General features: G+C 36.9%; 2 protein-coding genes across 3 annotated transcripts; both read left to right on the forward strand.

The window, feature by feature from the left end:
* Positions 1 to 132: 132 nt before the first annotated feature.
* dpm1 (dolichyl-phosphate mannosyltransferase subunit 1, catalytic) lies at positions 133 to 4,434 on the forward strand. Its single transcript, NM_001003596.1, is given in 9 exon segments — positions 133 to 298; positions 435 to 534; positions 622 to 655; positions 1,111 to 1,187; positions 1,527 to 1,552; positions 1,687 to 1,782; positions 2,922 to 2,990; positions 3,074 to 3,188; positions 4,108 to 4,434. Coding segments are annotated over 9 exon segments (753 nt in total). The 5' UTR covers positions 133 to 167; the 3' UTR covers positions 4,213 to 4,434.
* An 819-nt stretch (positions 4,435 to 5,253) lies between these two features.
* Positions 5,254 to 15,534, forward strand: adnpb (activity-dependent neuroprotector homeobox b). 2 transcript variants are annotated; one of them, XM_009296776.5, is made up of 4 exons: positions 5,254 to 5,348; positions 10,618 to 10,733; positions 11,439 to 11,531; positions 11,639 to 15,531. In XM_009296776.5, the coding sequence occupies exons 1-4, from the start codon at positions 5,318 to 5,320 to the stop codon at positions 14,447 to 14,449; spliced, it is 3,051 nt and encodes a 1,016-aa protein (XP_009295051.1). In that variant the 5' UTR covers positions 5,254 to 5,317; the 3' UTR covers positions 14,450 to 15,531. The 2 variants fall into 2 exon arrangements, with proteins under 2 accessions (XP_009295051.1, NP_001334499.1); NM_001347570.2 differs by lacking the exon at positions 5,254 to 5,348 and adding an exon at positions 5,421 to 5,856 and having other exon boundaries at positions 11,639 to 15,534.
* Positions 15,535 to 23,617: the final 8,083 nt, after the last annotated feature.

Raw genomic sequence — 23,617 nt, forward strand, 5'->3', positions numbered from 1 at the left:
CCGTGTCAGATTTTGGAAAATCCTCTATGTAGTATAACAGTATGTTGGCTTTCTCAACTTCCATCATAAATATTCTGCGATCTGCTCCGGAACCAAAGGATGGAGCTCCTGATTTCCACGGACAGCAAATCTGATGTAAACATCCGGTGTTTACTATAGACGCCAACATGGCGAGCCGCAGAAGTAATGCGAAGAGTCGGGACAAACCTGACAAATATTCTGTCCTTCTGCCGACTTACAATGAGCGAGAAAACCTCCCGTTGATCGTCTGGTTGCTGGTGAAGTATTTCGGCGAAAGGTAATTGCGAAACCTGAATAAAACCAGCTGTCAGCTTGTAGAAGTCCTAATGATGAGCTGTCAGTGACGTCACGCTAGAAGAGGAACTGTAATTTTTTTTATCGGTTTTAAGTGCTCATTTATTTCATTAATGCAGTGGCTACAACTATGAGATCATAGTCATCGATGATGGCAGTCCAGACGGAACACTGCAGATCGCCGAGCAGCTGCAGAAGATTTACGGCGCGGATAAAATTGTGAGTTATGCATTATTATACACACCACATGATTGATATCTCGTCGGATAAGTAATTAAATAAAGCTGGTATTTTTATTCTTTTCAGCTCCTGAGACCGCGAGCAGAAAAGCTGGGATTAGGTAAACTGGCTCATTATGCTAAATAATCATTTTATTAATGCTTCTTAAATAAATAGTTAATCCTTAGGTCATCCAAGTTGTAACAAAAACAGGAGTGAGCAACACCGACATTTTAAAAGTGCCCAAAAAAACATATACAGGAAAAACAAAATCTGAATATCTGTGTCTCCTGAATCTTCAGAAGTGAAACAATTGCAAGAAACTGAACATTATTAAGTTTTTAATATTGCCTGTATGACAACATTATGAATTGGCAACATTATTAATTATGAAGGTCTTAAAATGTATTTAATGTTTTGCTGAATATGAAAAGTGACCCAAATTGTCTTATGGTGTGTAAAAAATGAATAGTAACTGGTTATTTTTCAGCTAAAATATGTGTGCTGTAGCAGTATTGACGTTAATTAATTATTTTATTATTAATTAATTAGTAATTGACGTTTATGTCATTTCAGGTACTGCCTACATCCACGGCATTAAACATGCAACAGGAAACTTCGTTATCATAATGGATGCAGATCTGTCACATCATGTAAGCATTCATCAATTAGTTGCATACTGTGTGTTTTGTACCTTTTTGAGTAAATTGCATGCAGGGTTTACATGGCCATGAAAAAATGGACATATTTAGAAAAGCCATTGAAATGAATGTTGCTGAATGTCTTATGATGAACATGTGCCTTTAATATATTTAATGTTTTTACTTGTGGCAAAAGGGTTTCAATAGAATTAAAGTGATTCATAGTTATAACGACTTATAATGAGTTAGAATTAGGAGCCATCTCATGGGAATGATTTGTGTGTGTTTCTGCTTGTATCAAGTGAAGCCTTTAGGAGCATTCATGTATGTGTTTTTTCTTCTCCTTCACAGCCAAAGTTTATCCCACAGTTCATTGAGTAAGTGATTTCTAATTCATTTATCCTTGCTTCTGCTTTTAAAGAACTGCTCTTTATTCTGTGTAATGTAGTTTTGCAGTAATAGCATTATTACAAGCCTATGAGTAACTTCCACAAATTTGATATTTGTTCAGAAAACAGAAAGAAGGTGGATATGACCTGGTGTCTGGCACAAGGTACAGAGGAGATGGTGGTGTGTATGGATGGGATCTGCGGCGAAAACTCATCAGGTATAGGACTGGCAACTTTAGCTGAATGAGCAACTCCAATGAATAATATTAATAATAGGCAAATAAGATGTATTTTGTCATCTTTAGATCTATGTTATGGCTGCTTGATTATGTAAAAGAAATCGTTATCATGATTTCTTTGGTCCAAATTGTCATTGAAATGATTTTTTATTTAGATATATATATATATATATATATATTTTTTTTTTTTTTTCTTTTTATGTTTTATTATTGGAGATCATTTTACACATCATGAAATTTCACAATTCACAAGTAGATATGGTGCAATAATAATTTTCTCAATAATTTTAATATTATAATCATTGGAAGCCAAAATCAAAATTTATTTCGATTAATTGGGTAGCTGTTGTCCAGGGGTGCCCAATCCTATTCTTGGAGATCTGCCTTTCTGGAGAGTTCAGTGCCAACCCTGATCAAAATCAACTAAACCGACTAAGTAGGATCTGAAGAAGCACTTGGTAGTTAAAGAAGGTGTGTTTAATCAAGATTGCAGCAGAACTCTGCAGGAAGGTAGATCTCCAGGAACAGGATTGGGAAACTCTACCCTAGTCTGTGGCCCAATTTCTGTAAACTAGATAAAGGTACATACAAGTATAAATGCACAAGTGTTGGTTTAAAAAATAAGGACAAACACAATTTGAGCTTGTACACTTTCAACTTTTTTTTATTTATTATTGTGGTCAAACGCATTAAAGCAGCCATTAACACAGCTGTTATAGGGTATGCGGACAGAAAGCGCAATAAAACAAGTCATTCATGCTTCTCTCCGCTGTGTCAAAACATCAAAATACAATAAAAAATCTAGTTTTCACATTCTTTTCATTTTCTTGCTCTTCCACCTGCACAAAAGCTGTAGAACATTGGTTAGTTCATTCAGAAGTACTTGCAATAGTGATGTAGAAAGTGTCTGTAAGGAAAGGTCGTAGTGAAATTCACTTACAGCACATGTGGTCACGCAAGCGATGCATCCAAATACTTGTAAATGTCAGTTTGATATGGCAATGTCAACCGACCACTCAGAATAAATAAAAACAGGGCTTAGATTATTCCATGGCACATATACTCTCACATTTTGTGGTACTATATTACTTGGTTGATATAACTTTTTTTTGTTTTAGTCGAGGGGCAAACTTTGTAACACAAGTTCTGCTCAGACCAGGAGCGTCTGATCTTACTGGGAGTTTTAGGTGAGGCATGTTTATAAAGAAATCAGTCTTATTACTTCTCATAAACTGTATTGTCATTATAAATAACGTGTTCTTTGTTTTAGGCTCTATAAGAAAGAGGTTCTGGAAAAACTAGTGGAGCAGTGTGTGTCAAAAGGCTATGTGTTCCAGATGGAGATGATTGTCCGGGCCAGACAACTGGGCTATACAATTGGAGAGGTCAGCACATCTCTTTCCACATTTCCTATGAATGCAGTTATTGCCAGTTATTTAAAAAATGGTTTAGATATATTTGTGTAATACTTGGACTATAGTGGCATTTTGCTCTGGGTAGTTACTGAAACTAACTGCTAGGCCCTGTTCATCGAAAACGTATTTCCCCACTGCCAGCAGGAAATCTAAGGTGATGTAAGCCATGCTGACAGTGACATCAAAATAACAAAGATGTTTCATGATAATGCAGATTATGTCAAGGCTTTTATATCAAAGTTGATATTTGGTCGCATCATATTGGTGTTTGGAAACATCTAGTTTTTAGGATATGAATTGTTAGCTCAATGCTCAACCCCCAATCTGAAGGATCAGGACATACACGCATACACTACAGACAAATTACCTTACCCAATTCACCTACAGCACGTGTTTGGACTGTGGGGGAAACCCACACGAACATGAGGAGAACATGCAAACTCCACTCAGAAATGCCAACTGACTTAGCCGAGACTGAAACTAGCGACCTTGCTGTGAAGTGGCAGCACTAACCACTGTACCACCGTGTTGCCCATATTATGTGAATGTGTATTCAAATTCTCTGCCAGGGTTTACATCACTGTAGCTGCTATTTTGATGGATTACACCCTGATCTAATCCAGGAGCTAATTTAGTCCAATAAAACAGTGTTGTTTAACTTAAATCATTCCCAGTTCCTACAGTGCGAACACTCCAGAAACCATGTTATGGTTCTAGGAACTGTGAAAAAGTGTAAAAGCCTCTTATTTTGTAAGCTGGAAATTATGAGTCACTGTACTATATTTAATACAAACACTTTTGTTTTTCATTCTGTTTCATAGTAGCAGAATGGTTTATTTGATCGATTTCTTAACGTAGCTTTTTTTTTTTTTTTTTGTCTGTTATTCAGGTTCCCATTTCATTTGTGGACCGTGTTTATGGAGAGTCCAAATTAGGTGGAAATGAAATCGTCTCCTTCCTGAAAGGACTGCTCACTCTTTTTGCCACTACATGACCTTTGACCTATTTGGTTGCATTTAGTGTTGTGATGTATGATCAGCGCTTATTATCACTGCAGTGGAGCGAGAAGCTAGAATAATTACTTGATTACCAAGTAATGAGGTCATTATGCTTGGATTTACCACGTTCCTTCTACTTAGTTTTGTTAATTACTAGGCAATGTTTAGAAATGTACATTCAAATGTTCTGAATTGTAATAAAAGGACCAAACTGAGAGCTAGTTTTTGAAGTACTAACACTTATTTCATATGAACTATGTTTTTAGGCTATAAAAAGCATCATTGTGGTTCTATTAAGAAATGAACTCATCCCTACAAACTGGATTCATTCAATGACTGAAATGTTCTTCTCAAAATGCTTCTCAAACTGAATTTCTGTGAAAACCCTTTAAATATTCATTTGAGCATTCACATGTATTGTTTTGTACCTTTACGAATGGCAATAGAGATGTCTTAAAATAAAAAAAATATTGTTCCAAAATCATTTTGGTTATAAAAAGGTATTTTAACCAATTGATATAAAATAATTTATGACAATACTTTGGATTTAAAATGAATCAAATTGATGAGGCTGAATTATAAAATAGGTCACTCATCAGTCAATGAAACAGGAAAACAGTATGCCACATCCCATGATCCACTGCCATCAATTTCCGATCTGTCTCCTCCCTCACAGTCAGGATTGCCCATTCACTTTGGGTTTAGAGTGCCCAAATGACACCCCAAACTAGTAGAACACACATAGGGTGAGTGTGCTACATCCACCACCAGGAGGGGAATAACTCCAGGGCTCAGGGGTGGGGGAATCACCATGGCTTCAGAGTCTGCAACCCCAGCTCTTGACATGCAGAAGTAGTCCCGGTGAGTTGCGCAGGAGCGCGGTACAGCGCCACCACCCGAACTCATGCTGCTCCAACGCTGGAGGTACTGAGGCACTGTATACATCCGACTCTCTGCGGGGGTAGATACCAGATGCAGAATTGACGCATACGCTTCTATCCAATCAACTCACAGCCGATAGCGCCCCCTATGGCCTCATAGCATGTAACTGCACCCAGGGGCTGTTTACACCAATTTCAGGAGCATTTAATAAAACGCTATATGCGTGCACACACACACTTGTGCACTTCAGGTAAGCTTATATAGGGTGAATATTAGACTGGTCGTCGTCGGAGTCCTCTTACCGCACAATCCCACACCCAACGCATCTCGGTCGGCACAATGCTTTTTTATGCTAATCAAACACACATGTCACTTCCGCCCTTTTTCACACGCCATTTTGGATAGCATAGGTGCTGGACCGGGTCGTATTGTTTAAGTGGATGGCAGATTGCGTTAATTGCAGTCAATTACATCGTCATCGCGCGTCTTGTAGACTGTGCATCATCGCAAACGCAGCGCGCGCTCGGCTTTTCGCGCTCTTAATCCCACCAGGACAGCCGTAGACCCGCACAGGCACTGTTTAGATGAGTTGCAGCAGCTCTTTCCCGGCAGACAGGCAGCTCTGGGTCGGCCCGTAACAGGAGGCGAGCTCCCTCTTTCGGCGTGGTGTGTTCGCCCGTAAAGCGGAGGACTGGTGGCTCGGTTCGGGAGGCGGGAAAGCGACATTACGGGCTGCGGTTTGCGGGAGCGCGGGACAGGTAAACTCTCTCACCGTTGTGTGTTTAGGCAATGATATGAAATGAGTATTAACTAGGACTCCTCAAACTTATAAATCTATGGTAAATGTTGCTGTTTGTTTGTCGTGCAGTTGTAAATTATGCATAAAGTTGTTATTAGGGTGTTTTTACCGCTGTAACTGTAACCGAGGGATGGTCGTCAGCTGAGGGGCTTTATGATACATACAGACCTCAAATCAGACCACTCGTACTCCAGCCCACTTAAATCTCGGTTTTGCTGTGACAGTTAGGCTAACTCGTAACGAATGCGACGAATAATTTGTTAAAGGGCAGTTATAAAGCTTGAAACGCAATATGTCATCGTTTGGTCGTCTTCGTGTGCTTATAATCCTCAAAATGTTCTTGTGTGGTAAATGTTGCATGCTAGTCATAACCTTAGCCTCGGTCTCCCATTCACTCAGAAATAGAAAATAGATGTGCAAAAGGTGACTGATACTGTCATTGTACCTGTTATTTTCATTTTGTCTGGTTTGAAACGGCATAGTGACGACTAAATTATTTGTTGGTGTTACTTTTGGTGAACTGTCTCTTTAATTAAAGAATAGACGAACTTCAGTTTGCGCGTACTCGATTTGATCGTGTTTGACATGTCAACAAACACTTCCAACGTGTGACTGTTATTTGGCCTCTAATTGGTCAGTTGTTCTCATCGTCATATTGTTGTCATATTTCCATACCAGCATACTTGAATGTTTCTATGCAATTCATAAGGAATATTGGTTTATGGACGGCAGTTTTGATCTGTACTGTACTCTCTGTACTCTCTGGATAGTATTTCAATGTAATGTAATATAAACCTCATCTGTATACTTACTTTTTTCTGGTTGCAATTTAAGATAGAAAGATAGATAGATAGATAGATAGATAGATAGATAGATAGATAGATAGATAGATAGATAGATAGATAGATAGGTATGCATGTATGTATCTACACTTCACTATTTACCATTCTAAGTATTTCAAGTATATATGTCATTCAGCAAAATGCAATGCTGCATATGACATTTCGAAAGCATGTATTATGCATTATGAAGTTTTTCTATTCTAGTTTTTGGTCTCTAATGAACAAAATGCTGAATGTATTTGACAACACTATGTGTTTCTCCTTTGCCAGAGCTCATGTTTTGGTATTTAGATGACCACGAGAGTCAGTTAAATAACGTATTATGATATCATGATATTATTTAAATTTTCTCTTCACTTATTTTGCTCCTGTCCATCCATATGCATATAGCCCAAGTCATCTGTATGCTAGAGGATGATCAAGTAACCTCCACCCAGAGCAGACACTGCAGATATGGCTCTTCACGCACTGGCCTCTGCTGCTGCCTCAACAGGAGGCGCCATTCCAGGGCTGTAATGCAGAAGCCTGCACAAAAAAAGGAGAGCGGAAAAAGGGCAGGCAGAACAGGGAGAGGCTTATATAACATGGAGGAAGAGCTGTTCTCTAGCGCCATCTAGAAAGGATGGGAGAAAGTCAGTGAGGAGATGAGGAACGCCTAACCAAAGAGAGAGAAAGCCCCCATTCAGTGCCAAAGTGAAACTGGTGCTCTTTATTCAGGAAAAGTGCACTGTGTGAGGCTTGTCATTAATGAGGCCCTGAGCTGATGCAGGCTTTCCATGTAGACGGGTCATATAGGTACATGACCTTTGACCTTGTTCCTGGGATTGGACTCATTCAGTTGCTTATGTTTATTTCTATATGATATTCGCGAGAGCATAGATCAAGAGTGTGCTGATGCTGTAGAATATTGGCTAACGATTCGCTGGATGCTTTTATAATTTTTAGTTCTTTAATTGAGTTTTGACAAAGTGCCACCCTTAACTAGGAGAACATAAATCTGAGGAATTGGTAGTTGGTGCTTGGAATGATTTAGCTTCATTATACCCGATCATAAAAACTTAAGGTTTAAAATTAATATATATAATTGTTTGCTTGGTGAAGATGCGTCAAATTATGAGCATAAGTGCACTTACCTCCTAGTAATCGTTAAGCATAACATTCTATTAATAAAAATGTGACTGTTTCTATAAAAATATCAATCGATACAACTGTATTCAACATTTATGGTTTAATAAGAAATGTTTTGTGTGCACCAAATCAGCATGGGACATCTAACGCCCCATTCACACGGGGCTTCAGCATTAACGATTGACTGAAGGCGAGTCTAAAGTTGGGTCGTCATAGCAGCATCAGCCAATGAAATTCAGTCAGCAATAGGCCACTGTCTAGTTGGTGTATTTGCATACAGCGATCTGATTGGCTGACGCTTCCGTCAGCGCTTGAAAAGTTTAGCTAGTCTCAATCCACAAGCGATGGATCCACATTCGAGTTGGACAACGCCTGACGTTACCTATTTAAAGTGAATGGGAAGCATTGACGCTCCGTGTGAATGGGGCGTAAAGGTCCATGTGACATTGAAGACTTTGGTTGCTGCAGATATTCCACAATTAAATTTTAGAATAAAAAAATTATTAAAATCAAAGTTATATGTGAAAACAAAGAGTGTTAAATGTCTATTAATCAAATGTCTATCAAATGTCGCAACCATTTACAGGCGTTTCTTATGTTGGCAGTGCTAAAACTTATAACCAATCACAGATGTTTCTTTGGAGCTTATGAACACAATAGAAAGGATGTAGCAATTCACCATGAGCCAGTTGAAAATAATAAAAAAATGTGATGATTCAAATTGGTAGAAATGTTGAATGAATCGTGATACACGTTTAAAACAGAGGGGGCGCTGTGTTTACAGACGCAAACTCGTTTTACCTAAGCAAGAGGTGGAGCGGCAGAGTAAATAACAGCGTTGAAGTGTGCCAAACAAAACACAAATTGTGTGCAAATACTGTAAAAAGACATTTACTCACAACAACGAATATGATGCACATAAACCATCAGCACAGTGAAAAACTACTGTCACAGACATCTATATGCAAAAAAAAAAGTATTAATAACCCAAACCACGAGGACCAGTGCTGCGGAGATCATACAGTGAATCAGCGTTTTCATAGCGAGAGTGTGAAGATGTTTTTTAGACTGAAAGAGAAAATTGTTGTGTTACAAAACCAGGTATTAGATTAGTTTTATTCTCTTCTTTTCAAATTAGTTTATGCATATTTTAATATTTTGCTTATTGAATATTTAAAAATGTTCAAGATTATCTCTTCTTAAGTGTATTAAATTGATACTTAATACATTGATACTAATTAATTATATAAGTAATAATAATTATTCTTCATAATCATGTTCAACTCCTCTCTATCTACTATACAATTTGTCATTTTATAATCGGTATTTTATGCCAGTGGCCAGTCTCCTGGAGCAGAGGGCTTATTGACCACCTCTCTACACACTGCTCTCTGGTATAGGAAAGGCTTTCCTCTCCACACCAGCCATCTCAGTCCCCAGTAAAAAAAAAAAAAATTCAGCAGTGGACATTGTAAATGTGCAATGTAAACAGATATATTGTTATTTTTTTTAACATGTAAAATCCCGGCACAGTCACAGTCTTAATGATTATATTAATTTAAATAGTCTTCTTTAGTTTTTTTAAATGAAAGGACTCTACCCTAAATTTGTTTCAAATAATTTTGTAAAAACATGGTGATTAAATTGCATTGTGAGATTAGTATCATGGATCTTATAAAATCATGAGTCGTGTGAATTGTTACATCCAGCTTATCAGATGTTTAGATTAGTCACTGCTGAGATCCTGAGTTTTTATTGATTTGTACATTAACAGGGTACATTAATGTGGATATCAGTAATCAGATTATTTACCTTATTCTGAAAAAGAAATGTTATAATTGAAGGCATTCTTTACAGTCATGAAGAATGTTTTACACGTTATACTTAGATTAATGTCACATTTTTTCTTGTATTACATCAAAGTTACACATGCAAACGGATAACAGCAGATACAAATTCTTGCTCAAAAGCCATGGCCTTTTTTTCACCATCAAACTGTTGTTGACTATGATCCTCTCTGTGTAAGTTTCAGTTTCAGCAGAGTGCTGAAACAGTGCAATATACTCCTTATTGTTATATATTTTTGGAGCTCAGTGACTATAACATGAGTTTTTGCAATATTTTACTTCATTCATCAACATGTTTTGTTTGTGCAGCTTGACTATGTTCTGCCATTTTTATCACAGTATATTATTAATATTGCCATTAAATAAACAATCATATCTGGTAGGTAAATATGCCCCTGTAAAATAATCTGGGGCAAACTGCCCCTTTATGAGGTTGAGTGCATAATAGGGAAAAATAACACCAAACTTGTGAATTCCAGTGTTTAAATTCATTAGTTATAGGTTTTTTAATGTGAATGCATTTGATTCATTTTTAGTAAAGCAGTATTGAATCATTATATTATTATTAGTCATGTAGACCACCACGTATACATCAGACGGAGGTTGATTTTTTATAATTGCAATGTCTTTCCTTATTTTCATCGGCATTCACATTTGTATAAGTATCTTTGATTATAATTACATGCCACTATACAAAGGTTGCAAATTAGTTTCCTTTTGTGAAATTATTTATCAGAATTTATTATTCATGAATTTGTGCTTATGATTTAAATTAAGGTGCATGGTACAGAGAGCTATATCGATATATCAGTTATTATATATATTTTTTAATTTCTTTATTTAACAATACACAATGTCTATAACTCATTCATGACATTAATGATCTGATTAATTTATTTTCAGGTAGAAGAATGTTTCAACTCCCAGTGAACAACCTCAGCAGTCTAAGAAAAGCTAGGAAAAATGTGAAAAAGGTGCTGGGTGACATTGGCTTGGATTTTTGCAAGGAACATGTTGATGTGAGTAGATATTACACTTATTACATATATTTTTTAATGTCTGCATATGTTAGAGGAACATGCTCAACATAATGGAGAATCTGAGTCACTCAGCCAGATGATTTAGAGTTTCCATGTTACATTTAGTGTCAGAGTGGTACTATTGCTCTGTTGTTGTGAAGTTTGCATTTTGCTGTGCTATTTTTATGATTTTACTATTAATCTTTCAATCTCAAATTTGAAAAGATTATGCTTCTGCAAGAACAAATGCACATGTTCAGGTTAAGGTTAAAAAGGAGATTTAAGTAATCAGAAGTAACAGAAGTAAAGATGCCTTCCTTTAAAAAAATCCATTTGTTTTTGTTGTGTGATATAATTGTTTTATTTTATTTATTTTTATTTTATTTTATTACACATTTTGGCTATTGTGTTTTCTAAGACCATGCTAAGACTATCTACAGTTGATCAAATTAATTAAATAAAAAAATGTATTTAATGTATGTGGAACTTTGACTATTAGTGAATGGTTCCTCCAGAAGCATGCCATCCTGTCCTATTAATCTTCACCTATTACTCTTTACTTGATTTGCAGTGTTTTCCTCCCCACACCTATATCTTTCTATACTTAAGAATGTGCCATTTTATATGGCCCTATTATCATTTTATATTGTGAAACCTTGCACAGTCCTTTTTACTCTGTACTTCTCTTTTTTTTTTTCCTTTCAGGACTACAAGGATTTTGTTCCCAATGAGTTCTACCTTAAGAACACCACATGGGATGATGTCTGCATGTGGGATCCCTCTATGACCAAATCACAAGTAACTAGTATATTGTACTGTAATAGGAATGAGAGTATTTTTACAATCTTTTGTGTCTGATTTTAATAACTTAATCTTCCTTTCTCATTTGTCTTTTTCTTTTTTAGGATTACCGTTCAAAGCCGTTCTGTTGCTCAGGATGTACATTCTCCTCCAAGTTTTTCTCAGCCTACAAAAGTCACTTTCGCAATGTGCACAGCGAGGACTTCGAAAACCGTATTCTCCTGAACTGCCCCTATTGCACCTATAATGGGAACAAAAAGACTTTGGAGACACACATCAGGTTGTTTCATATGCCTAATGTTGTGCGTCAGAATACTGGAGGACTTCATGGGGCAGGGGTTGGTTTGAAAGATGGTGCTCGTCTGGAAAAGACACGTGATAATATAGAACAAGCAGTGTACTACTGCAAGAAATGCACTTACAGGGACCCACTGTATAATGTGGTACGAAAGCATATCTACCGGGAACATTTCCAACATGTTGCGGCACCATACTTGGTGAGGCCTGGCGAGAAGACAACAACACCAAATGGGACAACGGCAGGTTCTGGTACAGGGAGCACTACTGATGGTGGTGTTGCCAACAGTATGAGCACAGCCATCCACTGTAAACGGTGCCTCTTTGTTCCACGTACCTATGAAGCCCTTGTCCAACATGTCATTGAGGATCATGAGCGCATTGGTTATCAAGTAACTGCCATGATTGGACACACTAATGTAGTGGTACCTCGGGCCAAGCCTGTTATTATGGTCTCACCAAAATCTCAGAGCGAGAAAACTGTTGGTGGTGTAATGCCAAAGAGCGCAGTAGTGACTGGGGTAAGGCCTTTATCCACTCAGCAGTTAAGTCGAATTGTCATTCCTAAAGGGAGTTTGAACTCTAGTGGGCTCCTGTCAGGGGTTCACCTAAAACAGGGGGTATTTGGTTTGAAACCAGGGGCTACACAGTCCTTGTCGATTGGAGGACAACAAGTGCAACTCTCAATCCCTCAACAGTCTCAAACAAGCAAACCACAGCTCTCTGCTAGTCTCCGCAGCGCAGTTTCTGCATCTGCATCAACGTCCATACTAAAAATTCCACAATTGAACTCTCGAGTTCAGGCAGCAGCTACTACTGTGTCAGCCGTTACCTCCAAGAAGGGCAATTCTGTCATCGGCACATCTTACACTCAAAAATGGAAGATCTGCACTATCTGCAATGAACTCTTTCCAGAAAATGTGTACAGTTCACATTTTGAAAAAGAGCACAAAGCAGAAAAGGTTCCAGCAGTGGCCAATTACATTATGAAAATTCATAACTTTACCAGTAAATGCTTATACTGCAACCGTTACCTACCTAGTGACACACTTCTGAACCACATGTTGATACATGGCCTATCTTGCCCACACTGCAGGGCCACATTCAATGATGTGGAAAAAATGGTGACGCACATGCGAGGGGTGCATCCCAATGAATCTGTAGGGCCACGGACAGACTCCCCACTTACTTTTGACCTTACACTTCAGCAGGGAAATCCCAAGAATGTCCAGCTGATTGTCACCACATATAACATGCGGGATGCCCCAGAAGAATCTGTAGCATTCCATGCCCAAAATAATGCTTTACCACCATCATTGCAGGGGAATAAACAGGTTACGCCAACAATCCCAAAGATACCCTCAGATGCCTCAGGCGCCATGCCTGTTAAGGCTACGCCGCAAGCAGCTGTACCTTATAAGAAGGATATAGGAAAAACACTTTGTCCTTTATGCTTCTCGATTCTTAAGGGACCTATTTCAGATTCTCTTGCTCACCACTTGCGTGACCGCCATCAAGTTATTCAAACGGTTCACCCTGTGGAGAAGAAGTTGACCTACAAGTGCATCCATTGCCTTGGCGTCTACACTAGTAACATGACGGCTTCCACAATTACTTTGCATCTAGTGCACTGTCGTGGTGTCAGCAAAACTCAAAACGGCCGCCCTGCTCCCTCTGCAAGAGTTGTACAGGCTCAGGGGGCTGGTCTCAAACGTGCAGGTTTAGCAAACTTTGACCAAACTGAACCAAAGAGAAAAAAACCTGATGATCAGACCGGGCAGAGCCCATCACCTTCAACTGAGAAACACGAGGAGCCAGTAGTCTTTGCCTTGGATCCGAAGGGCTATGAGAATGAGTCCTACGAGACCCGAAAAGCTTTCCTCACTCAGTACTTCAACAAGCAGCCTTATCCCACTCGCCGGGAGGTGGAGAAGCTTGCGTCCAGCCTCTGGCTTTGGAAGTCTGACATTGCGAGCCACTTCTCAAATCGGAGGAGAAGATGTTTGCTGAATTGCGAAACTTTAAACACTCGGGTCCTGATGGGATTTAAAATGGAAGACGTTTTAAACTTGGATCATCCCTTGAACTTTGACTCAAAATGCTATTTCCAGAATCATAAACATGATCATAAAAGACGAACTACTCGATTTCGCATAGGTCGATCTGCCAATGCTATTCTCTTACGACAAAAAGCTACAACCAATGGTGACCTGCAGCAGAAGCATGAAATGCTACCAAGGGTTTCCAGCAAAGCTTTGCTCTACTCAAATGGTCAAAATGCTATCATAGGCAGCAACTGCTTTGATTCAGTAAAAAGCACCTTAAAATCTGGAGCGCTTGTCAATTCTGAACCAATTTCTGTAGACTCAGACAGTGATAATGAGGGGAATGTGCAGGATGCTAGTCTAACGGCTCTTTCGCTTAGCCATGAGGAACCAGCGACAAATGATAAAGTTGAAGGGAGTGACTCTGATGTCAGGGAGAATGCCCACAGCGAAAACGGTTACGGGTCAACAGACTTGTTAAATGAAACAAGCCAGCAAGATGACGAATGCCAGTCAGGTATCACAAACAAGCTTGAACAATCAGAGACTCAGTTAACCGAGCAACAGGTCTGATTTCTGCACAGGGTTAATAAAGTGCACACGTATCCTTTTGCGTTACATTTGTCGTACACCAACAGTGCTGCCTCATTGAACTTCTGGACCTTGGTTACAGATGGTAGCTATAAGGATCTGCTTTTATCTCTACTCCGAAAGCCATTTGAGAGAGGCAAAAAGGTCATATTTTACATATTGAAATATGAAGATGAACGCAAATTTTGTTTATGAATTTGGGAGCCACTTTTTCTCTGGATCGAAAAAGAAAACGCTCAACATTTAACAAAGAAATACATGATTTGCCTTCATATTTGTTTCTTTAACAATCAGAAACATTTCTTCATGTCTGTTTAGCCCCTATTGTGGCAAAAGGAGGGTATATTAGAACCAACTTGTGTTCTTGAATTTCATGTTATCACATAGTATTGGTAGTGTATATTTGTACAGTCTTTTAGATATGTCTAAGGAGATGTGTAGGTGTACTCACTGATTAAAACAAAAATGAATTTGCTATACTTTCCGTGCTCACGCTTAATGCTCCTATGTTCAACATTGGTTCACATAGACAATGGATGTGGCTTTGGTGGCTGTTTCTCCTGTTTACTTTTATTAACAAAACTAGCATTTTGATAAAAAATATACTGAACTTCAAACAATGCAAAATAAAAGAACATTCTGCTTTTATTTTGCCTGTTTATAATTTAAGGCAACTTTTTTTTTGTTAAATAATTATATGATTATATATATTTGCCATCCCGTAACTTGTGTTTTGTATCCAGAGCAGCTTTCCATACATCCACATCTGCCCTAACGTAAGAGAATACGGCAGTTTAATTGACCACTGTAGCGTTGTGCTAAGTAGACCTGCCTGTGTTTGGTTCAGCCTCAGCTGTTACATGACTTTTTGTTTTTCTAGCTGGACTTCTGTTGTGACCCGGGGTCCAGATCGAGCATCTCTGTTAAGTCTAGCTTTCTGTATGTTTCAGTTTGTGACCTCCAGTTTTGTTGTCTGTGGTTTTTGTTTAGTTTGTCCTTATTTTCTATTTTTCTTTGTCACTGCAAGCATTTCTGAACAATAAAGTGCTGTTTTGTCCTTCTCACAATGCTTTTAACCCTGGTCAGTCTCTGTTATCTTTGTCTTTTTTTTGACTTTCCTAAGACCTGCTGCTTGGTCTGCTGTAAACTTTATTTCAAGGAGGATTGGTGTTGTGAACATTATTTGCATTTTTATTATTTGCTGATTATTTATAATTTTAATGATGTGTTGTCTTCTAAACTGGTAAGGGAGCTGTCAATTTTAAAACTAAAAACACAATATTGGAGATGAAACTGCTGACTTTATTCATTCACATTCTGGTATAGGCTTTGCTTTTTAAGTCAACACAAAACACATTTCTTAGATAAATATATATTTACATTGTTCTTATTAAGAATTTATCTTGATGACAAGTTAACGGAGAATAGCGAACAAAAAGATTTTAGATGCTAAAGACAACTGATGCCGTCCTCAGTGTTTACCTGCGTTCATAAAGAATCCAAGCTTATTTCAGTTTCTGGTGTTAGATTAACCTTACAGGGACAGTTCACCAAAAAAATGTTTACTCTCATATCCTCCAGTGATTCCAAACCTTTATGATATTGGTATACATCTAACTTATATTAAAACATTTATTCAACAACACGCATTCTTGTGTAAGGACTATTTTAAGACTGTTTCGATCCACTTCAGATATTGACTGCTCTACATTTATATATAAAAATGCTAAAAAGCACTGACGTTCATAAGGGAAAGTATATTATTATAGTCAATGGTTCCAACGTTTTTCAAAATATCTTTTGTGTTCAACAGAATAAACTCAAGTAATTATTGGTGATGGGTAGGCCCACACGGAATCTGCGCGTGCAGAATTCTGCAGATTTTTAGCCCATCATTAATTCTGCTTATTTACTTGAGTAAATGTGTGCAAATCTATAATTATTCAGTTTTTAAATTACAGTAATATTGACGAATATAAAAATGTTCAACTGTTTTATGTACAATGCAGGTTTAATGTTTTTTGTTTTTTAGTAGAGATATGAGAGCTAACCAAATAAAGTAGATCTAATTGGATTTACATTTTAAACATTAAATAAAAGTTAAAAATTTATTTTATTTTATTTCACATATTAAGGTTTTAATATACTTTCAAAATCATTCCGCAGTAATTCGCAGATTTTTTTACCCAAGTTCTCGGCAGAAATAGCAAAAAGCAACCGCAGATTCGGTCTGACTAGTGATGGGTTAAACAACCATTTTAATTCTTGTGAACTGTTATTTTAATTCTGCAATCTGATTCACATTCGCTCACATTCTAAACAAAACTTAAGCACACCAGTTATTCACTAATTAAGAACACCATTATGAAAATTAACCATGGCTGCCGCTGCACTACAAAAAAATTGTGTGTGTGGTTAAATCATGGCAACCACTACGGCTTTGCTATACTAACCATACCCAATGCATTTGTAGTAAGCTGATTATATAAACTGTAAATAATGCAGCACAAGCCATGGTTACCACACTTTTATTTTATTTGGATTACTTTTTTTGTACGGGATTAACAGGATTTAAATTAAAACGATGTAAATCAAAATCATACATGTGTAATTCTTAATTTTACACTAAATTTAAAACTAGAGAAACTGCCATTAGTACTATTTAAAGTTATCTAACGAGTGTAAAAAAAGCGTTTAAAAATACTTCATGAGTTATCTTTAAGTACAGTCTAAAATCATAAAAATTTCAACCTCTGAGTTAGTGTTCATCTGGCACCTGGTGGCCATTTCCATCATTATCTGAGCAACCCTCTTCAACTGGCAGTGAGCCTCTCCAGTTTCCACTGACTCTGTAAGATGCGAACCATTGTGAGGTGACTGAAACTCTCTGGCAGCAGGTTATTCAGATGAAGGCCAAAAAACTTGGAGTTAGTCTACTCATCATGACTGTAAATAACATATTGGAGGGTTTTCAAAATGGAGGTATGATTCTGAAGTGCACTGTCACTGTTTCTACTGCTACACAAGAAGTGTGAGGAAGTGAAAGCAGCATGTGAGCTCCAGTTAGCGGGTGTAGGAGGACTATAGACAGAGAGAAGAGCTGAAAAAAGACTGTCAGACGGGCTGCTGGGCCCTGCTCGTGTCCACATTTCAGCATCAAAATGGGGGAAGGGAGATTGAGAGCCTGTGAAGCAGGAGACCAGTGGAAAATCTGTGGAAGACTCTATAGCGTCCCCTGCAGCCATCGAGGAGCCCTGCTGCTGGAGAAATCCTCACCTGAACTAAACTGAAACACTGTTGCATTTAGAGATGTTCCTTAATGATGACACGGTGAGGTTTATACAGTTGAAGTGAGGATTATTAGCCCCCTTGTTCATTTTTTCCCCTATTTCTGTTTAAATATAAAGAGAAGAGAAATGTTTAAAGATATTTTTTCAACACATTTCAAATCATAATAGTTTTAATAACTCTAATAACTGATTTATTTTATCTTTGCCATGATGACAGTAAATAATATTTGACTAGATATTTTTCAAGACACTTTTATACAGTTTAAAGTGACATTTAAAGGCTTAATTAGGTTAACTTGGCAGGTTAGGGTAATTAGGCAAGTTATTGTATAACGATGGATTGTTCTGTAGCCTGTCAAAAAAAAAAAAAAAAACAGCTTAAAGGGGCTAATAATATTGTCCTTAAAATGCTTTTTAAAAATTAAAAACTGCTTTTATTCTAGCCAAAATAAAATAAAACAAATAAGACTTTCTCCAGAAGAAAAAAAAATATTATCAGACATACTGTGTAAAATGTCTTGCTCTGTTAAGCATAATTTGAGAAATATAAAAAAAAAAAGAAAAATTCGAAGGGGGTTAATAATTCTGAGGCGACGCAATGGCGCAGTAGGTAGTGCTGTCACCTCACAGCAAGAAGGTCGCTGGTCCGAACCTTGGCTCAGTTGGCGTTTCTGTGTGGAGTTTGCATGTTCTCCCTGCGTTCGTGTGGGTTTCCTCCGGGTGTTCCAGTTTCCCGCACAGTCTAAAGACATGCGGTACAGGTGAATTGGATAGGCTAAATTGTCCGTAGTGTATAAGGGAGTGTGTGTGTGTGTGTGTGAGTGAATGTTTCCCAGAAATGGGTTGTGGCTTGAAGGGCATCCGCTGCGTAAATATGTGCTGGATAAGTTGGCGGTTCATTCCGCTGTGGCGACCCCGGATTTATAAAGGAACTAAGCCGATAAGAAAATGAATAAATGAATGAATTATATATTTATTTATTTATGTATGTATTTAATCATTTATTCATTTTCTTTTCAGCTTAGTCCCTTTTTTAATCAAGGGTCGCTACAGCGTAATGAACCGCCAATTTATTGAGCACATGTTATATGCAGCAGATGCCCTGCCAACCTTAACCCAACAATGGGGGGGAAAAAAAAATAATAAATTAAAAAAAAATTATATATATATATATATATATATATATATATATATATATATATATATATATATATATATATATATATATATATATACAAACACACATACACAGTTGAAGTCAGAACTATTAGCCCCCTTCAAATTTTATTTAAAAAAAAGCTGTTTTAATTTTTTAAACACCATTATTATTAGCCCCTTTAAATTATATTTATTCTCGATAATCTACAGAACAAATCATCGTTATACAATAAATTGCCTAATTACGCTAACCTGCCTGGTTAACCGAATTAACCCAGTTAAGCCTTTAAATGTTACTTTAAGGTGTATAGAAGTGTTTTGAAAAAGATCTAGTCAAATATTATGTACTGTCATCATGGCAAAGATAAAATAAATCAGTTATTAAAAAAAAGAGTTAATAAAGCTATGTTTAGAAATGTGTTGAAAAAAAAATCTTTTCTCTGTTAAACAGAAGAAGAAGAGTACCACAACCTTTGGATTGATGTCACTCAAGTGTCTGGACGGGTTTATATTGAAAATATAAAAGTACTCTTCAGACTGATTAATTCCCAAAGTTCCATCTTGTTTCTTTGATCAAATACAGATTTTCAAAGTTGTGGTATTCTTTTTGCATCACCCTCTATACACAGTTAAAGTCAGAATTATTAGCCCCCCTGAATTATTCGCCCCCTGTTTATTTTTTTCCTCAATTTCTGTTTAACGGAGAGAAGATTTTTTTCAACACATTTCTAATCATACTAGTTTTAATAACTCATTTCTAATAACTGATTTATTTTATCTTTGCCATGATGAAAGTACAGATTATTTGACTAGATATTTATCAAGACACTTTTATACAGCTTAAAGTGACATTTAGAGGCTTAAATAGGGTAATTAGGTTAACTAGGCAGGTTAGGGTAATTAGGCAAGGTATTGTATAACGATGGTTTGTTCTGTAGACTATCGGAAAAAAAGTTAGCCTAAAGGGGCAAATAATTTTGTTCTCAAAATGTTTTGAAAAAAATCAAAAACTGCTTTTATTCTAGCCGAAATAAAACAAATAAGACTTTCTCCAGAAGAAAAAAAATATTATCAGACATACTGTGTAAAATGTCTTGCTCTGTTAAGCATAATTTGAGAAATATAAAAAAAAAAAGAAAAATTCGAAGGGGGTTAATAATTCTGAGGCGACGCAATGGCGCAGTAGGTAGTGCTGTCACCTCACAGCAAGAAGGTCGCTGGTCCGAACCTTGGCTCAGTTGGCGTTTCTGTGTGGAGTTTGCATGTTCTCCCTGCGTTCGTGTGGGTTTCCTCCGGGTGTTCCAGTTTCCCGCACAGTCTAAAGACATGCGGTACAGGTGAATTGGATAGGCTAAATTGTCCGTAGTGTATAAGGGAGTGTGTGTGTGTGTGTGTGTGTGAGTGAATGTTTCCCAGAAATGGGTTGTGGCTTGAAGGGCATCCGCTGCGTAAATATGTGCTGGATAAGTTGGCGGTTCATTCCGCTGTGGCGACCCCGGATTTATAAAGGAACTAAGCCGATAAGAAAATGAATAAATGAATGAATTATATATTTATTTATTTATGTATGTATTTAATCATTTATTCATTTTCTTTTCAGCTTAGTCCCTTTTTTAATCAAGGGTCGCTACAGCGTAATGAACCGCCAATTTATTGAGCACATGTTATATGCAGCAGATGCCCTGCCAATCTTAACCCAACATCGGGGGGAAAAAAAAATAAATTAATTAAAAAAAAATTTATATATATATATATATATATATATATATATATATATATATATATATATATATATATATATATATATATACACACACATACACAGTTGAAGTCAGAACTATTAGCCCCCTTCAAATTTTATTTAAAAAAAAGCTGTTTTAATTTTTTAAACACCATTATTATTAGCCCCTTTAAATTATATTTATTCTCGATAATCTACAGAACAAATCATCGTTATACAATAAATTGCCTAATTACGCTAACCTGCCTGGTTAACCGAATTAACCCAGTTAAGCCTTTAAATGTTACTTTAAGGTGTATAGAAGTGTTTTGAAAAAGATCTAGTCAAATATTATGTACTGTCATCATGGCAAAGATAAAATAAATCAGTTATTAAAAAAAAGAGTTAATAAAGCTATGTTTAGAAATGTGTTGAAAAAAAAATCTTTTCTCTGTTAAACAGAAGAAGAAGAGTACCACAACCTTTGGATTGATGTCACTCAAGTGTCTGGACGGGTTTATATTGAAAATATAAAAGTACTCTTCAGACTGATTAATTCCCAAAGTTCCATCTTGTTTCTTTGATCAAATACAGATTTTCAAAGTTGTGGTATTCTTTTTGCATCACCCTCTATACACAGTTAAAGTCAGAATTATTAGCCCCCCTGAATTATTCGCCCCCTGTGTATTTTTTTCCTCAATTTCTGTTTAACGGAGAGAAGATTTTTTTCAACACATTTCTAATCATACTAGTTTTAATAACTCATTTCTAATAACTGATTTATTTTATCTTTGCCATGATGAAAGTACAGATTATTTGACTAGATATTTATCAAGACACTTTTATACAGCTTAAAGTGACATTTAGAGGCTTAAATAGGGTAATTAGGTTAACTAGGCAGGTTAGGGTAATTAGGCAAGGTATTGTATAACGATGGTTTGTTCTGTAGACTATCGGAAAAAAAGTTAGCCTAAAGGGGCAAATAATTTTGTTCTCAAAATGTTTTGAAAAAAATCAAAAACTGCTTTTATTCTAGCCGAAATAAAACAAATAAGACTTTCTCCAGAAGAAAAAATATTACCAGACATACTGTGAAAATTTCCTTGCTCTGTTAAACATCATTTGGGAAATATTAAAAAAAGAAGAAAAAAATTCAAAGGGGGGCTAATAATTCTGACTTCAACTGTATAAATATATGTGTGTTTATGTGAGCAGAATATGAAACTGACCAGTGTTGTTTTTGTTAGCAAATACTTTTGTCTAATTTTTTTACCTAATTTTATATAAAAAGTAATATGTTTATGCATTAATGCGTTGTTGCATTGTTTTATTTGTGATTTTAGGTTATTCAGTATGTAACATTTTACACTGAACTCCATGCTTTTTATACAATTTTAATAAAATTGATAATACAGCTTTAATAAAACTATTTAAATTAAAATAAAATAGTATTTATCATTTTGATTACATATTTCATATTACTTGCTTGTGGCAAATATTTTTTTAATTAGGATTAAGGAAAACAAAATAAAAAGTGATTTTTTTCGATTAAATAAATAAAATATAAATATTAGATCAAAAACATAAATAACTTTTGCTTTGACAAATATTAATTAATTTTTAAAATGATTTAATTTAAAATATGGGCATTACAGTGGCGCAGTGGGTAGCACAATCGCCTCACAGCAAGAAGGTCACTTGTTTGAGTTTTGCAGGTTTTCAAAGGTTTGCATGTTCTCCCCATGTTGGCATGAGTTTTCTCCAAAGACATGAATTAAAGAAATGAAATGAATGAATGAATTTAAAATATTAAGTAACTGAAACTGAAAAAATGAAAAAGGACAAAAGCATAAACCAAAATTATAAAAAAATAAATAAAAAAAAAACTAAATTTGAATTAAATTTGCAGGTGCACACAATAATATTATTAATAACAACATTTATAATATTATCTTGTTATTAAATATTTTATTTAATCTTATAACACGTGTGTGTGTGTGTATATATGTATGTATATATATATATATATATATATATATATATATATATATATATATATATATATATATATATATATATATATATATATATATATATATATATATATATATATATATATATATATATATATATATATAGTTACGGCTGGGGGGAGTGACACTCACAACAGAAGGTAAGATCCAATATGCAGGTTTATTCAATGTCAGGCAAGCAGTGGTCATCAGGTGCAAACGGGTATATGAAGGCAGTCCAGAATCATAAACGTTACAGGCAAAAGGTCGAAAGGCAGGCGGCTATACAGGATGACAAGGATCCAAGGCTAGGTTTAAGCACGGAGAAACAAGACAGGGAAACGCGTTGTAATGTCACACTGGGTAAACAAGACTCGGCAAACTGGAAGCGTGAATGAGTGGCTTATGAATGGAGTGATATCAGTCTGTGACAAGGCTCAGCTGGTGATTGCAATCAGGATAGATGAATGAACAGGCGTGCGTGTTTGGGGAAGTGCATGTATGAAAATGTAGTCCTGGGAAATGCGGAAAGCGATCGCTGGTTGTGTGACATAGCCCCCCCTCTAGAGTGGATTCCAGACACTCCACTACTGTTCAGGCGGGAGGCGGAGCGGAGGCGGAACAGGGGGAGGGATGGAGGGCCAGGACCATGCAGCTGGGGCGTACCTGGGGCAAGGAGCTGCGGAGGGCCTGGAGAGTGGAGCTGCGGAAGACCCGGAGAGTGGAGCTGCAGTGGTTCTGGATCGTGTGGCAGCGAAGGACCTGGAGTACTGCGAGGAGCCGGCAGGATTGGAGGCTTGTAGGGAGCCGGCAGGGCAAGGAGCCGGGCTGGGAACGGCAAGGCGAGGAGTCTGGATGATGCCGGCTGGGTGAGCTGTCTGGATGGCGCCGACAGGGCGAGGAGCCGGGTTGGTACCAGCAAGGTGTGGAGTGGCGGCCGTTCGGGAAGCTCAGGCGGCGGCCGTTCGGG

The sequence above is a fragment of the Danio rerio genome, chromosome 23 (assembly GCF_049306965.1).
Source record: "Danio rerio strain Tuebingen ecotype United States chromosome 23, GRCz12tu, whole genome shotgun sequence".
Classification (NCBI taxonomy): domain Eukaryota; kingdom Metazoa; phylum Chordata; class Actinopteri; order Cypriniformes; family Danionidae; genus Danio; species Danio rerio.